The 15,705-nt window shown below is 36.1% G+C and overlaps 1 protein-coding gene across 1 annotated transcript in view; it reads left to right on the top strand.

The window, feature by feature from the left end:
- The window catches only part of LOC121728650 (proton-coupled amino acid transporter-like protein pathetic), a 50,504-nt gene that overhangs the window by 23,030 nt on the left and 11,769 nt on the right, over positions 1 to 15,705 (top strand). The window contains exon 3 of the mRNA XM_042116874.1: positions 13,356 to 13,439. Within this exon, the coding sequence (XP_041972808.1) occupies positions 13,356 to 13,439 (84 nt within the window). The remainder of the gene's footprint in view (positions 1 to 13,355; positions 13,440 to 15,705) is intronic.

Raw genomic sequence — 15,705 nt, 5'->3', positions numbered from 1 at the left:
AACTGAAAGAAATGCAGGTTTTCTTCAAAATTTTTAAAATGAGTATAACTAAAGTGGCATAGAATAATTTAAAACTTTTTACATATTCCTTTTTTTTCTTTTCAATTTTCATCCACTATTACGGATATCGGAGGTTTGCATGTTTTTTACGCTCTAGGCACTCCACTAGATACTAATATTATAAATGCGAAAGTGTGTCGGTGTCTGTCTATTACCTCTTCACGACAAAACCGCTGAACCGATTAAGATGAAATTTTGTATGGGGAGGTATACAACTCAAATTAGAGTCCCGGGGAAAGATAATGATACTTTTTATCCCGGAAAAATGTACGGTTCCCGCATTAATTTTGCCGCAACAAAGTTGCGGGCGTCCGTGTCATCTAGTATGTTAAACTTATAATGTTTCAACTCTACGTAAGATAGTGAATTTAAATTAAGTTTTCATTTAAATTTAAGAACACCGCAGCCAAGTTATTAGTCGTTTTATTAAGAAAATTTTCACCGCGAAGCGAACTAAGTTATATTAACTTTTCAGTTTTAAATAGTTTAAATTATTTCATTTGTAAATATTCGGGTGCGAAATTTAAAATTTTCGTTTGCCTTTATGATTTAAGACGAAAAGTAATGTAGGTATTTCGGTTAATATTCAAACAGAGGAATACGCAAAGAATTAATACAATTTTCAATTTGAGGCTTAGGGTCAATTCAGACCAATCAATACAGACGAGGTGAGGCGAGGCGAGGCGCGGCGCGGCCTAAATGTGTATGTATTTGACAGATTTCAATTGCGTGAGACGTCTTTCGAATCTGTCAAATCCATATACTTAAATTTAGAAATGCATCTATGCGTCGCGTTGCGGTCTGAATCAACCCTTATAATAAATTGAGAGGTCTAAATAAAGCAAAAAATCACACATCGTCCTTCTCTCTTTACACTCACCCCCTTCTTTCATATGCCAGGTGAAAAAGGACGACGCGGAATCATCACCATGTTAGTCATTTCCTAATAACTCGATTTTAAAAATCCGCCAGACCAGTCTCGCGGTGATAGAATTTTAAACAATGTGTTTAAATATTAACTAAGTTTAATGCACGGTTTTGGCAATATAATATGACAAATTCGTGAAAATTAGATGCATCTTTTTTCTATCAAGATTTCATGTAAAAAGGTTTGCCCTGTGAAAAAGATATCAGATCTCATGTAGAGCCAAGCTTCTAAATCTACACGGCCTAACTCTACCGACCCTAACTTCAACAAATTCTACAATCAGTAAATATGTATGGCTTCACCGTTTCGCTACCGTCGTCGAAGTTATGGGACTATTTAGTTTCTGATCTGAAGGAAGTAACGAAACAGCCAAGCCATACATATTTATTGATATGTGAAATATTTACTGATATGTGGAATACGTGGGAGAGCCATGCTTCGGCACGAATGGGCCGGCTCGACCGGAGAAATACCACGTTCTCACAGAAAACTGGCGTGAAACAGCGCTTGCGCTGTGTTTCGCCGAGTGAGTGAGTTTACCGGAGGCCCAATTCCCTTCCCTATCCTCCCCTATTCCCTTCCATTCCCATCCCTACCCTCCCCTATTACCCTATTCCCTCTTGAAAGGCCGGCAACGCACCTGCAGCTCTTCTGATGCTGCGAGTGTCCATGGGCGACGGAAGTTGCTTTCCATCAGGTGACCCCCCTCTTTCATTAAAAAAAAAACGTTTATTTCAGGCCTTTTGACCCATATTTTGTTAGCAAATAATTAACCTAAAAACTATGTTAGTAATAGTAAATATATATTCTGTGGTAATAGTTACAAAAAATAAATAAATTATTTTGTGGTTGTCTTGGCAACATTTAACATGAAATGTTTTGGTGGTATTTCAATTCTTTTTGTAAGTTGGTTCTTGTATAGTACTAATCCCAGCAAAAACATAAATGTAAAAAAGGCGACTTGGCTCTCCTTTTACATATTTCGATTTTTCATAAAACTTGGCACTCATTTAGATCTCTTTTTACGGCAAAGTACATAGACAAGCATAGTTTTAGAAGTTATTTCAGCAAATAAGTTATTTCTATTCTCTTCTATTTGTATTGACCTTGGCTTTCCTTTTTTACGTTTATGTATTTGGTGGGATATTTTGCTTTAGATCTTTAACCTTAAGATCTTTTTTAAGACTTTACCTTTACCTTCTTAAGATCTTTTTTTAAGAGATGTAACCATTCGCTAATATATTTAGTAGACGAAAATAAAGCGCTTGCTTCGGGTTTTAATTTTAAATAATAAGAACACGTCACGTTTTCGTCCAAACGTGACTCGTGTGTTGCTGCTAATGTTATAAATTATTTCCTTGGAAAACTAGAAAAACGGCCATACTAATTATTCAGTATAAAAGCAGAAAAGACGGTGTATTATTCAGTACAATAGAAAATTAGAAAACAAGTAGAACGCCAATAAAAAAACTAAAATAAGTACTTACGTGTTTTTTATATAAAGGTTATATATTTTATAGCGTGGCATAGCATTAGAATATGAGAGCATTATTAAAATATCGATATAGGTATATGGATACACATTTAAAATCCGCATAGTCCGGGAAGTCGTATCGATTTTTAACCGACTTCCAATAAGGAGGAGATTATATTATGTTCGACTGTAGATATATTTTTTTTTTTTTTTTTTTTTTTTATTTTTTTTGTGTATGTTCAACGATTACTCCGCCGTTTGTGAACCGATTTTCGAAATTTTTGTTTTGTTGTATTAGGTTTCACTCCAATTTGGTACCATGTTCACAAAAGTGGAGACCTAATGATGGGATCCATGAGTAATCGTGGGAACTCCTCTAAATTTATATGGAAACATATGGTGATTTTGGTTTTATAAGAAGAATCCTAAGCATATGCTACCAAAACGCAAGATTTTGCACCGAGGTATACTATGGTTCCGAAGATACTAAGAGGACTCCGGATTCCTTATAAATACAAGTTCGCGGGTTTAGGCGCTGTTTTAAAAACTGAAAGCATATGCTACTATGCAAATTAAATTCATCATCATCATCATCATTACCACGTCAGGGTCACCAATGTCACCAAAATTAAACATAACAAATTCCGCCTTAAGAGGGCGACTAACCCCAAAAATCAAACATCGTCCTTATCTCTTCACACTCACGCCCGTCTTTCATATGCTAGGTGAAAAAGGACGACGCGGATTCATCGCCAAATTAGTTTTTTCTCAATAACTCGATAAATATGCAACATTTTAAAAATGTTGACGGAAGTTGCTTTCCATCAGGTGACCCGTTTGCTCGTTTGCCCCCTTATTTCATTAAAAAAAATGTCTCACTTCCATACAAAGTAATACAAACGGCGCGAAATCGCCGAGATATTATTCACCTACTAATCTGGAAAACAACCTAATTTCAACCTTGCGTTTAGCGTTCATTAGTACAATAACTGTTTGCCGTCTCGCTTCATCTGTCAAGCGAGCGGCGCGATGCCTTAGTATGCAACCGCCCGCGCCATAGACCACGCGCACCTGGGGCACAATTCTCAGGATGTGAGAAAAGTTCATCTTGGAATAAAATACCGTATTATGAGATTTTTACGAGCGTAACACAGTTTGTGTATTCTCAAAATTTCACATTCAAAATATTTCGTGCAAAGATCGCTCGAGTCGAACGAGTGGGACCGGTTATAGATGTCCGAATTCGTACACCACATATGGCCGCTTGGAAGTTGAAGCGTTGGAGACTGGTTTCCTGCACGATATAATTTGTTGCTAATAGTTTGTGTATTCTCAAAACACTCGAAATATTTCGTGTAAAGATCGCTCGAGTCATACAACTTACGAGTACAAGTGCTAGGGACCGGTAGATGTCCGAATTCGTACACAAATTCACCCTCCTATTGGTGGATATTATGTAGCAAAGTAGTTGTCAAATAAATAAATTACGAACAAACATATAGGGGGGGGGGGGGGGTAGCCCCCCGCTAAAACAAAAACAAACACAATCCAGAAAGTCCGAGTAGGTTAGGTTAGAACTTAGACCTCAACACAGAGGGAGCCGAGCGAGCGCAGCGAGCGTGCTGCGGCAGCAGCCGGCGACCGTCTTAGGGTTGATTCACATTGCAACACGACGCGTAGATGCATTTCTAAATTAGTATGGATTTGACAGATTCGCAATACGTCTGACGCAATTGAAATCTGTCAAATCCATACAAATTTAGAAATGCATCAACGCGTCGCGTTCAACCCTTACTTTCGTTTTATAATGGTACGGAACCCTCCATGGACTAGTTTGACTCGCACTTGGCCGATTTTATTATATTTTACCACCTCATTGTTTAAAAAACTGCTTAGAATGAGATTTTTTACTGACAAATTCCGTAACCGCTCATTCATTAATTTTTACCGCTCATTTTTTAATTATTTTACTGTTCAATAATGTTTTCAATGATCCATTTCATTATTTTTTACAACTCATTTTTGTTTACTGCTTAGTTTTAACTGCTAAACTAGTTATTTCACGTGCCGTTTATAATTTTTAACTTACCAAAACTGCAATTTACAACTGCCCCTTTAAATAAGTGCCTTATGATATTAATATTTAATACAATACATAAGTACATCTTCTTATCTTCATAAATTATTTAAAATTCTCGTGTCCTTACTCCTCCGAAACGGTTTTACTGATTATACTCCTATTAATCCTTCGACCGTGGATTCTTGGAAATCTATTGTTATTCTATTGTGTCTCGCTCACCAGTGAGCTTGTAATAAGATACGTAGAATAATATAGTGTATTAATTATTCTACTTATAGTACGCGATAGTTTACTAGGTAACTAAAAAGAGTGAAATTATTATTTTTAACAATAAATTAAAACCGACTTCCAAGGTAAAAACAATAATAACATCCTTATAATATGAACTAAAAAGGATTAAATAATTTTTCCTATCTAATAGTGGACGACTATAGGCTGATTTTATGATAATGATGATGATCTAATAGTGCCTTTTCCGAATTCGGCTAAACCTCAATTATTTCTGTACTCAACCTTCATAATTTTGAAGTCGGTGCCAGTTCCAAAAGTTTCAAATATTCTGTCAGAGAACTAAAGATTCAGCTATCTGGTACCAACTTCAAAATGATGAAGATTGAGTACAGAAATAGTTGAGGTTTAGCCGAATTCGGAAAAGGCACTATTAGATCATCATCATCATCATATCAGCCTATAGTCGTCCACTATTAGATAGGAAAAATTATTTAATACTTTTTAGTTTATATTATAAGGATGTTATTATTGTTTTTACCTTGGAAGTCGGTTTTAATTTTTTGTTAAAAATAATAATCTTGACTATGAATTCTGGAAAATAGTGATTAATGACAAACCACAGATACTATCCAGTATTTCCCATCGGAGTTCCCCGACTTAGGTGTGGGGATTTCCCAACACGGGAGTACTCTACTTAGTCATTAATCTGTACTTTGCTATCACTACATAGTGTTAAATATATATATTAGTCAAAAATAAAGTGAAAGTTAAAATCTCGATGTGTGTAGGATACTGATATTGTATGGAATTAATATACTTAAATGCAGATTATTAGGAATCAGGAGAACCATCCCGACTATTCAAAGCCACATTGGTTCACACAAAATAGTGCACATTTTCCTTACATAAAGTATCTATCTATACATATTATAAAACAAAGTCGCTTTTTTTCCCTCGTATCCCTTTGTTTCCCTTTAATCTTTAAAACTACGCAACGGATTTTGATGATTCTTTCAGTGTTAGATAGCCCATTTATCGAGAAAGGCTATAGGCTATATTTTATCACGCTAAGACTAATAAGAGCGAAGAAATAGAGGAAAATGTGGAAAAAAGGGGGAAAATTATTATTTGAAAGGGCTAACTTGAACGCGCTAATCTCAGGAACTACTGGTCCGATTTGAAAAATTCTTTCAGTGTTTAATAGCCCATTTATTGAGAAAGGCTATAGGCTATATTTTATCACGCTAAGACTAATATGAGAATGAAATATGAGAAAAAACGGGGGAAATTATTTGAAAGGGCTTATATCGCGAACTACTAGAGCAATATTTATGTTATTTGGCACAGATAAGAAGTAGACCACGTGAAGGATCACAGGCTATCGATTTTAACAATTTTTTTCAGTGGCTATATATTTTGTACCCGTGCGATGCCGGGGCGGGTCGCTAGTAATATTATAATATATGGAGAATACGGCCGGACATGCTGCGGCTATGCATAATGTACCAATCAACGTGTCATTCATGATTATACCATAATTATCTTCTTCGTTTATGGTAGTCATCTTAACTTATATCAAGAGAATTAATTAAGAAGGTATAAGAGTAGGGCACAAATCTCTCATGATTAAAAATTATTGTTCTCTACGCCGCTAATTCGGAAAATTAAATATTATCGGTCTTACCACAAAAGATTTAAGGGTAAGGCCGCCAGAATTGTCAAATAGTAACACAAAAGATTTTGTGTTACCGTTACACAAAAGTGATACCATTTTTGGATAAAGGTAGTTTCATAATGGTGAAATAAATTACCTACAATTTTTATTTTTTTATTTCTATAAGATGATTTAATACAAGATAAAATGTGTGTCTGGGTTGGTTGCTTGACACAGGTGTACAACAAGTAAGTAACTCACAACTTGAAAACCATTACAAACCATAACTCATTATTACGAATAACTTTTTGTATGGAAGTAACAATGAAATAGCGAAAAAATAAATCAGAGCGTTTTCGCAACAATATTAATATTAGAGCAAGGAACTATCATCTAATTCTTCGACGGTATACTTATTATTCAGATATTCTCTACAATTTAATGGATATTCCAACCATAAGATACTGCAGAAAAAAACGACAAAAACGGCACACAAATAAATTGACAATTTTGGCGGCCTTACCCTTAAACATTAATAATTGAACAGTTGTTTTGAGAACATTATGTACTGATTTTTTTCTAATCAACAGGTGTTTAAATCTTTTGTAGTAAGACCGTTACTTTTCAATCCATGGCTTAAAGCATAGATTACAAGAGCCTATTTCAGGCACAAATAAATTAAGTTTTTTTTATTAACTAGACGATGAACTTCGTATCACTTCCCCCCAAGCAACCCTGGACCTCCACGAATATATTTTCAAGACTAAAGTTAGCCAAATCAGTTCAGCCGTTCTCGAGTGTTAGTGAGACTAACAAAATTTTAAATTCATTTTTATTTATATAGATCGATATCCGATAGTGTAGAGTTAGTTAATATATGTATATAAATTGTACTATACTCCACTCGGGCTAACTTGTCGCTAGCGGTCATTGTCAAAAACTTGTCATGTTCCATATAAAACCACGATTGACAATATCTGACACTTCATTGTCAATCGCGGTTTATATGGAAAATGACAAGTTTTTGACAGGGAGTCAATGACCGCTAGCGACAAGTTAGCCCGAGTGGAGTATAGTTCTTTTATTATGTCAAATATTTGATTTCACAAACATTTACACTCATAAACAGATACATTAAAGATTTATAAAATTATCACCAAATACCGATTTGTATCTGGCGCCTTGATAAATGCATATTAGGTTTTGTTTTATTGTTATTTTTTTTATTTCTTTTTTCCTCTTATATTGTTGTTTTTTTTTTTGTTTGTGTGTTTCTGATACTTGTATGGTGTTGTATCTTTAAATTTAAATGTACAGAACTTTGTGTAATTTCCAGATTACTGAATAAACGTTTATTTATTTATTTATTTAATTATAAAATATAAAATCTCTCTTCTTCTTCTTTAATCAACTTCCAAAAACGAGAAGGTTCGGAGATTTTTTTTTGTTTTCACTTCAGAATTCAGATATAAATGATCTAATTTCTACACTAGATACCTACGTAGAATATTAATGTGGTCCCTGATATTTCTGTCAGGGACTTTTAGATTTACAGTTCCACAACTGATAACTAATGATGTCAGATCTAGACCAAATCTATTATCCCTAGATTATCTAACACCAACTCGTCCAGAGCGTCAAAAGTTCTGTAGCCATATCATCTATCTACATTACCTAACATACTTTTATACGTAAAAACTAGCTGACTAAAAGTAACAGCGCTGAAAGAATAACCTTCTTTTTTCTTTTGTATGGGAAAATTCATGACACTGGGGTGTCCATACAATTCACAAAAAATGCCCTTTCAGCGCTGCTACTTTCACAGAGAAACCTATATAAGGGACTAAAACACCCTAAAATTTATCACTTATCTTTGTTATAACTTGTATTTTTTTTATGAAATAAGGGGGCAAACGAGCAAACGCGTCACCTGATGGAAAGCAACTTCCGTCGCCCATGGACACTCGCAGCATCAGAAGAGCTGCAAGTGCGTTGCCGGCCTTTTAAGAGGGAACAGGGTAATAGGGAAGGGTAGGGAAGGGAATAGGGTAGGGGATTGGGCCTCCGGTAAACTCACTCACTCGGCGAAACACAGCGCAAGCGCTGTTTCACGCCGGTTTTCTGTGAGAACGTGGTATTTCTCCGGTCGAGCCGGCCCATTCGTGCCGAAGCATGGCTCTCCCACGTATATTAATTGACTAATATTATCACTTACAATATAATACTATGATCATACACAGTACAAAAACCCTTGCTTATTTATGACAATGCGCGCTAAATTTGTAATTTAGATATAGTCAAATAGAATTGACAATAATTGGTTATGCAGATGATGCAATTCAAAACATATTTTTCATCAACTGAACCCCACAGATTGGGATCAAATCATTGGCAATTGATTATAGCTGGTGTTTTCTCCCGTCGTGACCACTCCTTTATAGGCCTCGGAGAGGAGACGACAAAATATCATAATATTATAAATCATTTATCAATTTATTATAAGTGTTTTAATCATCAACATTTTAGTGTCATCACCGATGCACGTGTTCGAACGATTCAGAATCAGGTTTCATTTTTGTTATTATAGCTTATAATCATTATAGATAATAAGACTCTGTCATTAGTCTAGAATTGTAGTCAAGGCACGTGTCATACCTACAGGTTCTTAGGCTGCGTTCACACCGATATGTCAGCTGAACCGTGAACGTGAGCTAGCGTTACGCAGTTTAGGGTGGGTTGCACCAGAGACGTAGTTACAGTTAAGATTAAGGTTATCGTCTAATGACTTTTACAAGGGATTTGACAGTTCATATGACATTTTGTTATGGTTAAAGTTCAATTCATAATTAAAGTAAGGTGGTGCAACCCACCCTTAGTATATAATTTTAACTGTATGTGTGTTTATCACTGAACTCCTTGGCGGCGCACCAATTTGAATGATTCTTTTTGTATGAATTTGGGTGGATGGTTTATATTCACAAATCAGCCTGTCCGCGTCAGGACGACGCCTGTTGGGTACATTATACTGTACTCGGCGAAACATGGCGGTAGCGGTCAGTGACTCCCTGTCAAAAACTTGTCTTCTTCTTCTTCTTAATTTAATGGCACCCAAAGATGCAGGGTTGCACCATTCATTTTCTATATAAACCGCGATTGACTATGAAGTGTCAGATATTGTTGTCAATCACGGCTTTGTATAGAAAATGATATGTTTTTGACAGGGAGTCAATGACCGCTACCTCCATGTTTCACTGAGTACAGTATAGTATTCCTATATATAAAAAGGTTTTTTTTGACATGCTCAACTGAATTTCAAAAAGTATCGAAGAATTTTGAGTACATGGACCGATACTTATCCGTTTATCTTCGTTTTCGAATTGCGTGACAAAATTAAATACGAATAGTCACGTAACACAAATTTCATCAAAACGGTTCACTCAATTTAATGGATACGTCGAAACTCGAAGCAAAACGAATTTTTGTAGGACTCTTTCGCGGAATCTTTCTAACCGACTTCCAGAAAAGGAGGAGGTAATATTATGTTCATTATCGTGGATTTTGAGGATCTTCCCCAACTTAACGCTCTTCAGGAGCCCAACACATACCAGTGGCATAAGATTCCTTCTAACGGAGCTATATCTTACATTTGAAGATCGTCACCTACATACTTTCAGAAACCACTAGTTTCTGAAGTCAACTAACATAAGCCTCAATCAGACACTTTCCGAAAGAGTTACACAGAAAATGTATCAAACTTTCTGATTCTACTTATTTATAAGAAGTTTGGTACCAAACTATCGATCTTCTGATTAGGTCCTTTGTACTTAGCTGTTAGCCAAATTACTAGCAACAAAACTAATAGGAAAGTTTTGCCATTCAGAAGTACGCGAGTGTGGCCACGCTGCTCCGTTGCGGTGCGTTGCGTTGACGTTGACGTTGCGATGTGATTGTGTGAACACATAAATTATTTAATGATATGAATTATGATGAGTTGTCGGACGCGATAAAACAACGATATTAATACACTACTTACTGGTTCCTATAGAGTTGTACGAAACTCCCTCTGTAGTTAGTGACATCATATAAATTCATAAAATCGCTTTTTAAAGTATCACTAGCTATTTGATCGAGCTTTGCTCGGTATTCGATAAAACACGAATAAAATGACATTTTCTAAAAATGATTTCTAGCTAAATCGATTTATCGCCCCCGAAACCCTCTATATACTAAATTTCATGAAAATCGTTGGAGCCGATTCTGAGATTCCAATTATACAGGGTGTAACAAAAATAAGTGATAATACTTTAAGGTGTGTACGTGTTCCTTGTAGAGAGTTCACTGTAAAAGTAACAGCGCTGAAAGACGAAAAAAAATTTTCACGTTTCTATGGGCAAGGGCCCGAGCGTCATGAGTTTCCTCATACAAAAGTGAAAAAAAATTTTGGTCTTTCAGCGCTGCTATTTTCACAGTGAACTCTCTACAAGGAACACGTACACACCCTAAAGTATTATCACTTATTTTTGTTACACCCTGTATATTTATATATACAAACTCGTGACGCTCGGGCCCTTGCCCATACAGAAGTGCAAAAAAAAATTCGTCTTTCAGCGCTGCTACTTTCACAGTGAACTCTCTACAAGGAACACGTACACACCCTAAAGTATTATCACTTATTTTTGTTACACACTGTATACAAGAATTGCTCGTTTTAAGATATAAGATACAAAAGGGTTGCCAGGCGTCCAGATAAAGCGGGACACAGTCAGGCTTTTTGATTACGGGTCCGGCCAAAATTAAGAAGAGTCCGGCTGTTGTAGAGCTTTGTATCAATAATTTTATATGAAAATCTACTAATTTTAGAAGGTTAAATTAAGTTCTCGATAGCAGGACTATTTTGTAAAAATGTCCGGCCAAACCGGCTGCTTTGTCCGGATTTTCGGTTTAGCGACCTGGCAACTCTATACAAATTCATAGAAACCAAACTTGTCGCCGAGACACTATTTGTGCGGTTGCTTCATATTCGCTGCCAACCAGCACTTTAAAAGCGCGAAGCTCACTTTGTCGGCGCGTGCCGGGGCTTGCCGGGGTGGATCGGGGCTCAGCGCAGCACAAAATGCGCTATAGCACACTATTGCCGGGCCGGGCCGCATCGCATTGACGGATTTTGAGTACTTTGTAATTTGGATAATTCCAGTGTGACCACTCTTAAATCACTCGTGACTCGATATATCAAAAACGTTGCTATATTCTACTAAAATCTACTAGACCGTGTTTTAGATTCTACCGAAAATCTACCTTTATTAATCAATGTATTCTACGTGGTTGAAACTAAAATAAAACTAAAATGTTTATATGGACTGTCTTCATTATGCATTTTATTTTTTATATTATTTGTTATATAATATCGATCTTCTATTAAAATTTACAAAAAAATTTTGGACTACTAAATCGTCATATTTTATTAGACCTCAAATCTACCAAAAAGTGGAAATCTATGTAAAGTGTGGTCACACTGTTGCCGGGGCGCAGCGGATTTGTTGGGCTTTGCCGGGCCTTGTCGCATTGACGGAAATCCGCTGCGCCCCGACACAGTGTGCGATACGCGCATCCGCTTCCATACAAATTGTATGGAGGCGGATTTTTGCGATGAGCCTGTGCATTCCTGCATCGCGCTACCGAAGTTTTCTGAGCGCGTCGGTATATATACGACACGTGGGCTTCGGCCTGATCGGGCATACCACCTCGCTCGGTCGGAAGATCTTCCTTTGGCCTCCACACACATATCCCACAAGCCCCAGCACGCTGAGCCCTGGCATGGCCCGTCTCAATGGGCTCACTCCTTAAAGGAGAGTATAATTATTGCGTTTTTGCCGCGTTGCTGTAACGCAGATGTGACATACAATGCGTTATGCCGTTCTAACTATCCAACGCATCGCAACCTAAAAGGCGCAATGTGGCTAACAAAACTAATGCTCCTGTAAACTCCTGTTTACGACCAAACATTCGCGCCAATCAAAATCAGAATAGTTCCGAATCACCTATTAATTTTGTAGAAATATATTTACAACAGTCATAAAGATTTTATTGATGCAGCAAACGAATATTTTGCTGCTAAGAAAGCATTTTATTTCACAAAGCGAACTGTTTTTGCCTCTTAGCTAAATGACGGATTATCTTCGCTGCAAGTCTTTTCAGTTCTTTGATATTTTTAATACTTTGTTATATTTATTTATTCAATAACTTAAGTGTTCTAAGAAACACTTTGAATTATTTCCTCTTTAGAATAGTAGTATAAGAAGTGGTACATCAATTTTGCTGATGGCAACAGCAATGAAAGTTTGAACTTTCTTAATTTACCCTTCATCAATTTCACTTTGGGTCTAAACATATTACATACTAGATGTCCCGCGCGGCTTCGCCCGCGTAAATTAGGACTTTCACAGAAACCGTACATTTTAGAATAAAAATAGCTATAAATACTCCTTTCACGTGGTCTACTCTATAATATAAGTGCCAAATATTACTATAAAAATTGCTCCAGTAGTTCGTGAGATAAACCCTTTCTAATATTTTCCCCGTTTTTACCACATTTTCCTGAGTTTCTTCGGTCGTATTAGTCTTAGCGTGATAATATAATATAGCCTATAGCCTTACTCGATAAATGAGATATCTAACACTGAAATAAGTTTTAAATCGGACCTGTAGTCCTGAGATTAGCGCATTCAAGCAAACATACTCTTCAGGTTTATAATATTAAGTATATTTTTTTAAATTATCGCTTGACAAACTCGAGCCTCGATCTAAAAGACTATGAAAAGGCTCATAATCATGGGACGATGCATGGTATAATATTATGGTAGTGATGATGATGATGATGAATGTAATTTGCATCATTATTATACACTTATCTTTTTTATTTTCTTTTCAGAATCGAGCTAGCGTACAATGGCTCAAGAGAAGATCTGGACCCATACATCCCAGCAGATCACAGACCCATGGAGTCCAATACCTCGTATGTATCCCATAACGTTTCTAAGGTTTTTGTCGGGATTGGTGATTTTAACCAATCAATAAAGCTTAAATAAACTTATATTAAGGATGGATTACACCAACTTACTATAACTTTAACTTTAACTACAACGCAAAATGTCAAATCTTTGGTTAAAGTTAATAATAATACAAATATATTTATTCACCATGATAATTGTACAAACATTTTAACAAATAACGGTCCCCCAAACTAGGCGAGGCCTGTCCTATGGGGGAGTTTAATTGAGTACAGTTATAAGTATTGCGGCTAGAACAACAGAAACATAAAGAAAACAAACACATGGACGCTATATTTAACGATAACCTTCACCATCGACATTTTTTTTTTGTGAAAATAATTGTAATTATTTCTGTGGTCGTAAGTCGTAACTATGACTCACAGTGTTGTTAAATTACCCAGGTTCTGGTGCCAGGGGGGGGGGCAAATTACCCAGGTTCTGGGCCAGGGGGGGACAAATCAGATTTTTTATAAGCTAGGTTCAAATTCAAATTCATTTATTTTTGCATATGTGTGTTACAATAAAACAATAATAATTAGTCATAAGAATTAAAATCATAAAGCAATAACATAATATTACATGACATTAATAATTATTAATGTCATGTACTTAATAGGTGTTTATAAAGAATTAAAAAAAAAATTTTTAGTTGTAAAAATATTGTATTGCAAACAAATGGCAAAAATTCGTTCTTAATTTTTAATTTTTATAGATAAAAGTACTAGATAATATACTTAGTAGGGACGTCAACATGATCCAGGGGTGGGCGGCTGCCCCCCCCCCCCCCCCCCCCCCCTCGGTACGCCCATGATCGTAACTATTATGAATAAGAAACAATGTCACTTTTTGCATCACAAAAACCTCTACCTAATGGCATGTGAAGGATTATACCATGGCTTAGTTTTTGTTAACGTTTTTAAATGAATTAAAAAACTAATCGAGCAAAACAGTTTTTTCGTTGTTGTGTTGATAACGCTATGTAGTTAATATGCAAATGTTATGTTTCTATAACCTGACCCATCGAAATATCAACTGAGGAAACGTGGTTCCACAATAAGGTTACCGTCACCGTGGCAACCCATAATTAATATTTTTATTCATTTATTTATAATTTATTGTGCACAAGAAATATAACAATATAACAGTTTACACACAAAGGATCCGCTTATTTCTAAAAGAAATCTTTTCCAGCAGCCTTACGGAGAGAGATAGGATTAAAACAGCAGATAGGACGTGCACGAATATGATTAGGTACATTAAAATATATGCAAGCCCGCAACTCCGCCTAAAATCGTTTATCAGGATCCGGGATAAAATGTATCCTATGAACTTTCCCAGGTCTCAAAGTATCTTCAAATTTCAGCAAAATCGGTTAAGCGGGTGTGAAAGGGTAATAGACAGACAGACACACAGACTTTCACATTTATAATATTAGTATGATTTATAGTTATTTGAGCACCGTATAAACCGCGCAGGCTGTTGTCAAGTATTCCAAGTTAAATGGTTAGACTTGGAACATGGCGATACCAATATGAAAAGTTCATTGAGGACACAACATAAATATTACAACGAAACACACTTTTTGTTGACATTGCTATAGTTTTATATGCAAGAAAACAAATTATTCTGAACGGTATAGGTACCAATATATTATGATTTTATGCATGAGACGAAATATGCTTCCTTGTATCATATTTCAATGGTGCGACAATGTGCGCTTTTATAATTTTGAACGTGGCAGTAATATTGTGGACGCCCGCGGTAAAACGCATAGGGAAGTAAAATGTATGGAAATATATGAAGACGCTTTTAAACTTCCTTAAAAAAAAGATAACTTTGTAGTCGGTGTCCACGATAACGTGACGTCCGGGATTATAAAAGCGCACATTGCTTTTGCGCTTTTATAATTCTGGGCGTCACGTTATCGTGGAAGCCGACTTCCACGATATAAGGTTGGGTATGTTAATTAATGCCCTTTTGATTTTACGCATCGCGGACGTTTTGTGTGGTTTAGAAGAGTGTAGACTTCGTGATGTCCTCTAACGTGCACGTAAAAAAATTATCGTCGACGGAAATTTAAAAGCGTCTTCATTATATTTCCATACATTTTACTTCCCTGAGTTATCGTTTTATCGCAAGCGTCCACGATACTACTGCCACGTCCAAAATTATAAAAGCGCACAATGAGTTTTGAGGCTGTTTAGCAAAACGTTTTAAAGCGAGATAAAA

This window comes from Aricia agestis, chromosome 7, assembly GCF_905147365.1.
Source record: "Aricia agestis chromosome 7, ilAriAges1.1, whole genome shotgun sequence".
Classification (NCBI taxonomy): Eukaryota; Metazoa; Arthropoda; class Insecta; order Lepidoptera; family Lycaenidae; genus Aricia; species Aricia agestis.
Note: the sequence above shows the minus strand (reverse complement) of the source record. Positions and strands in the feature narration are given on the sequence as shown.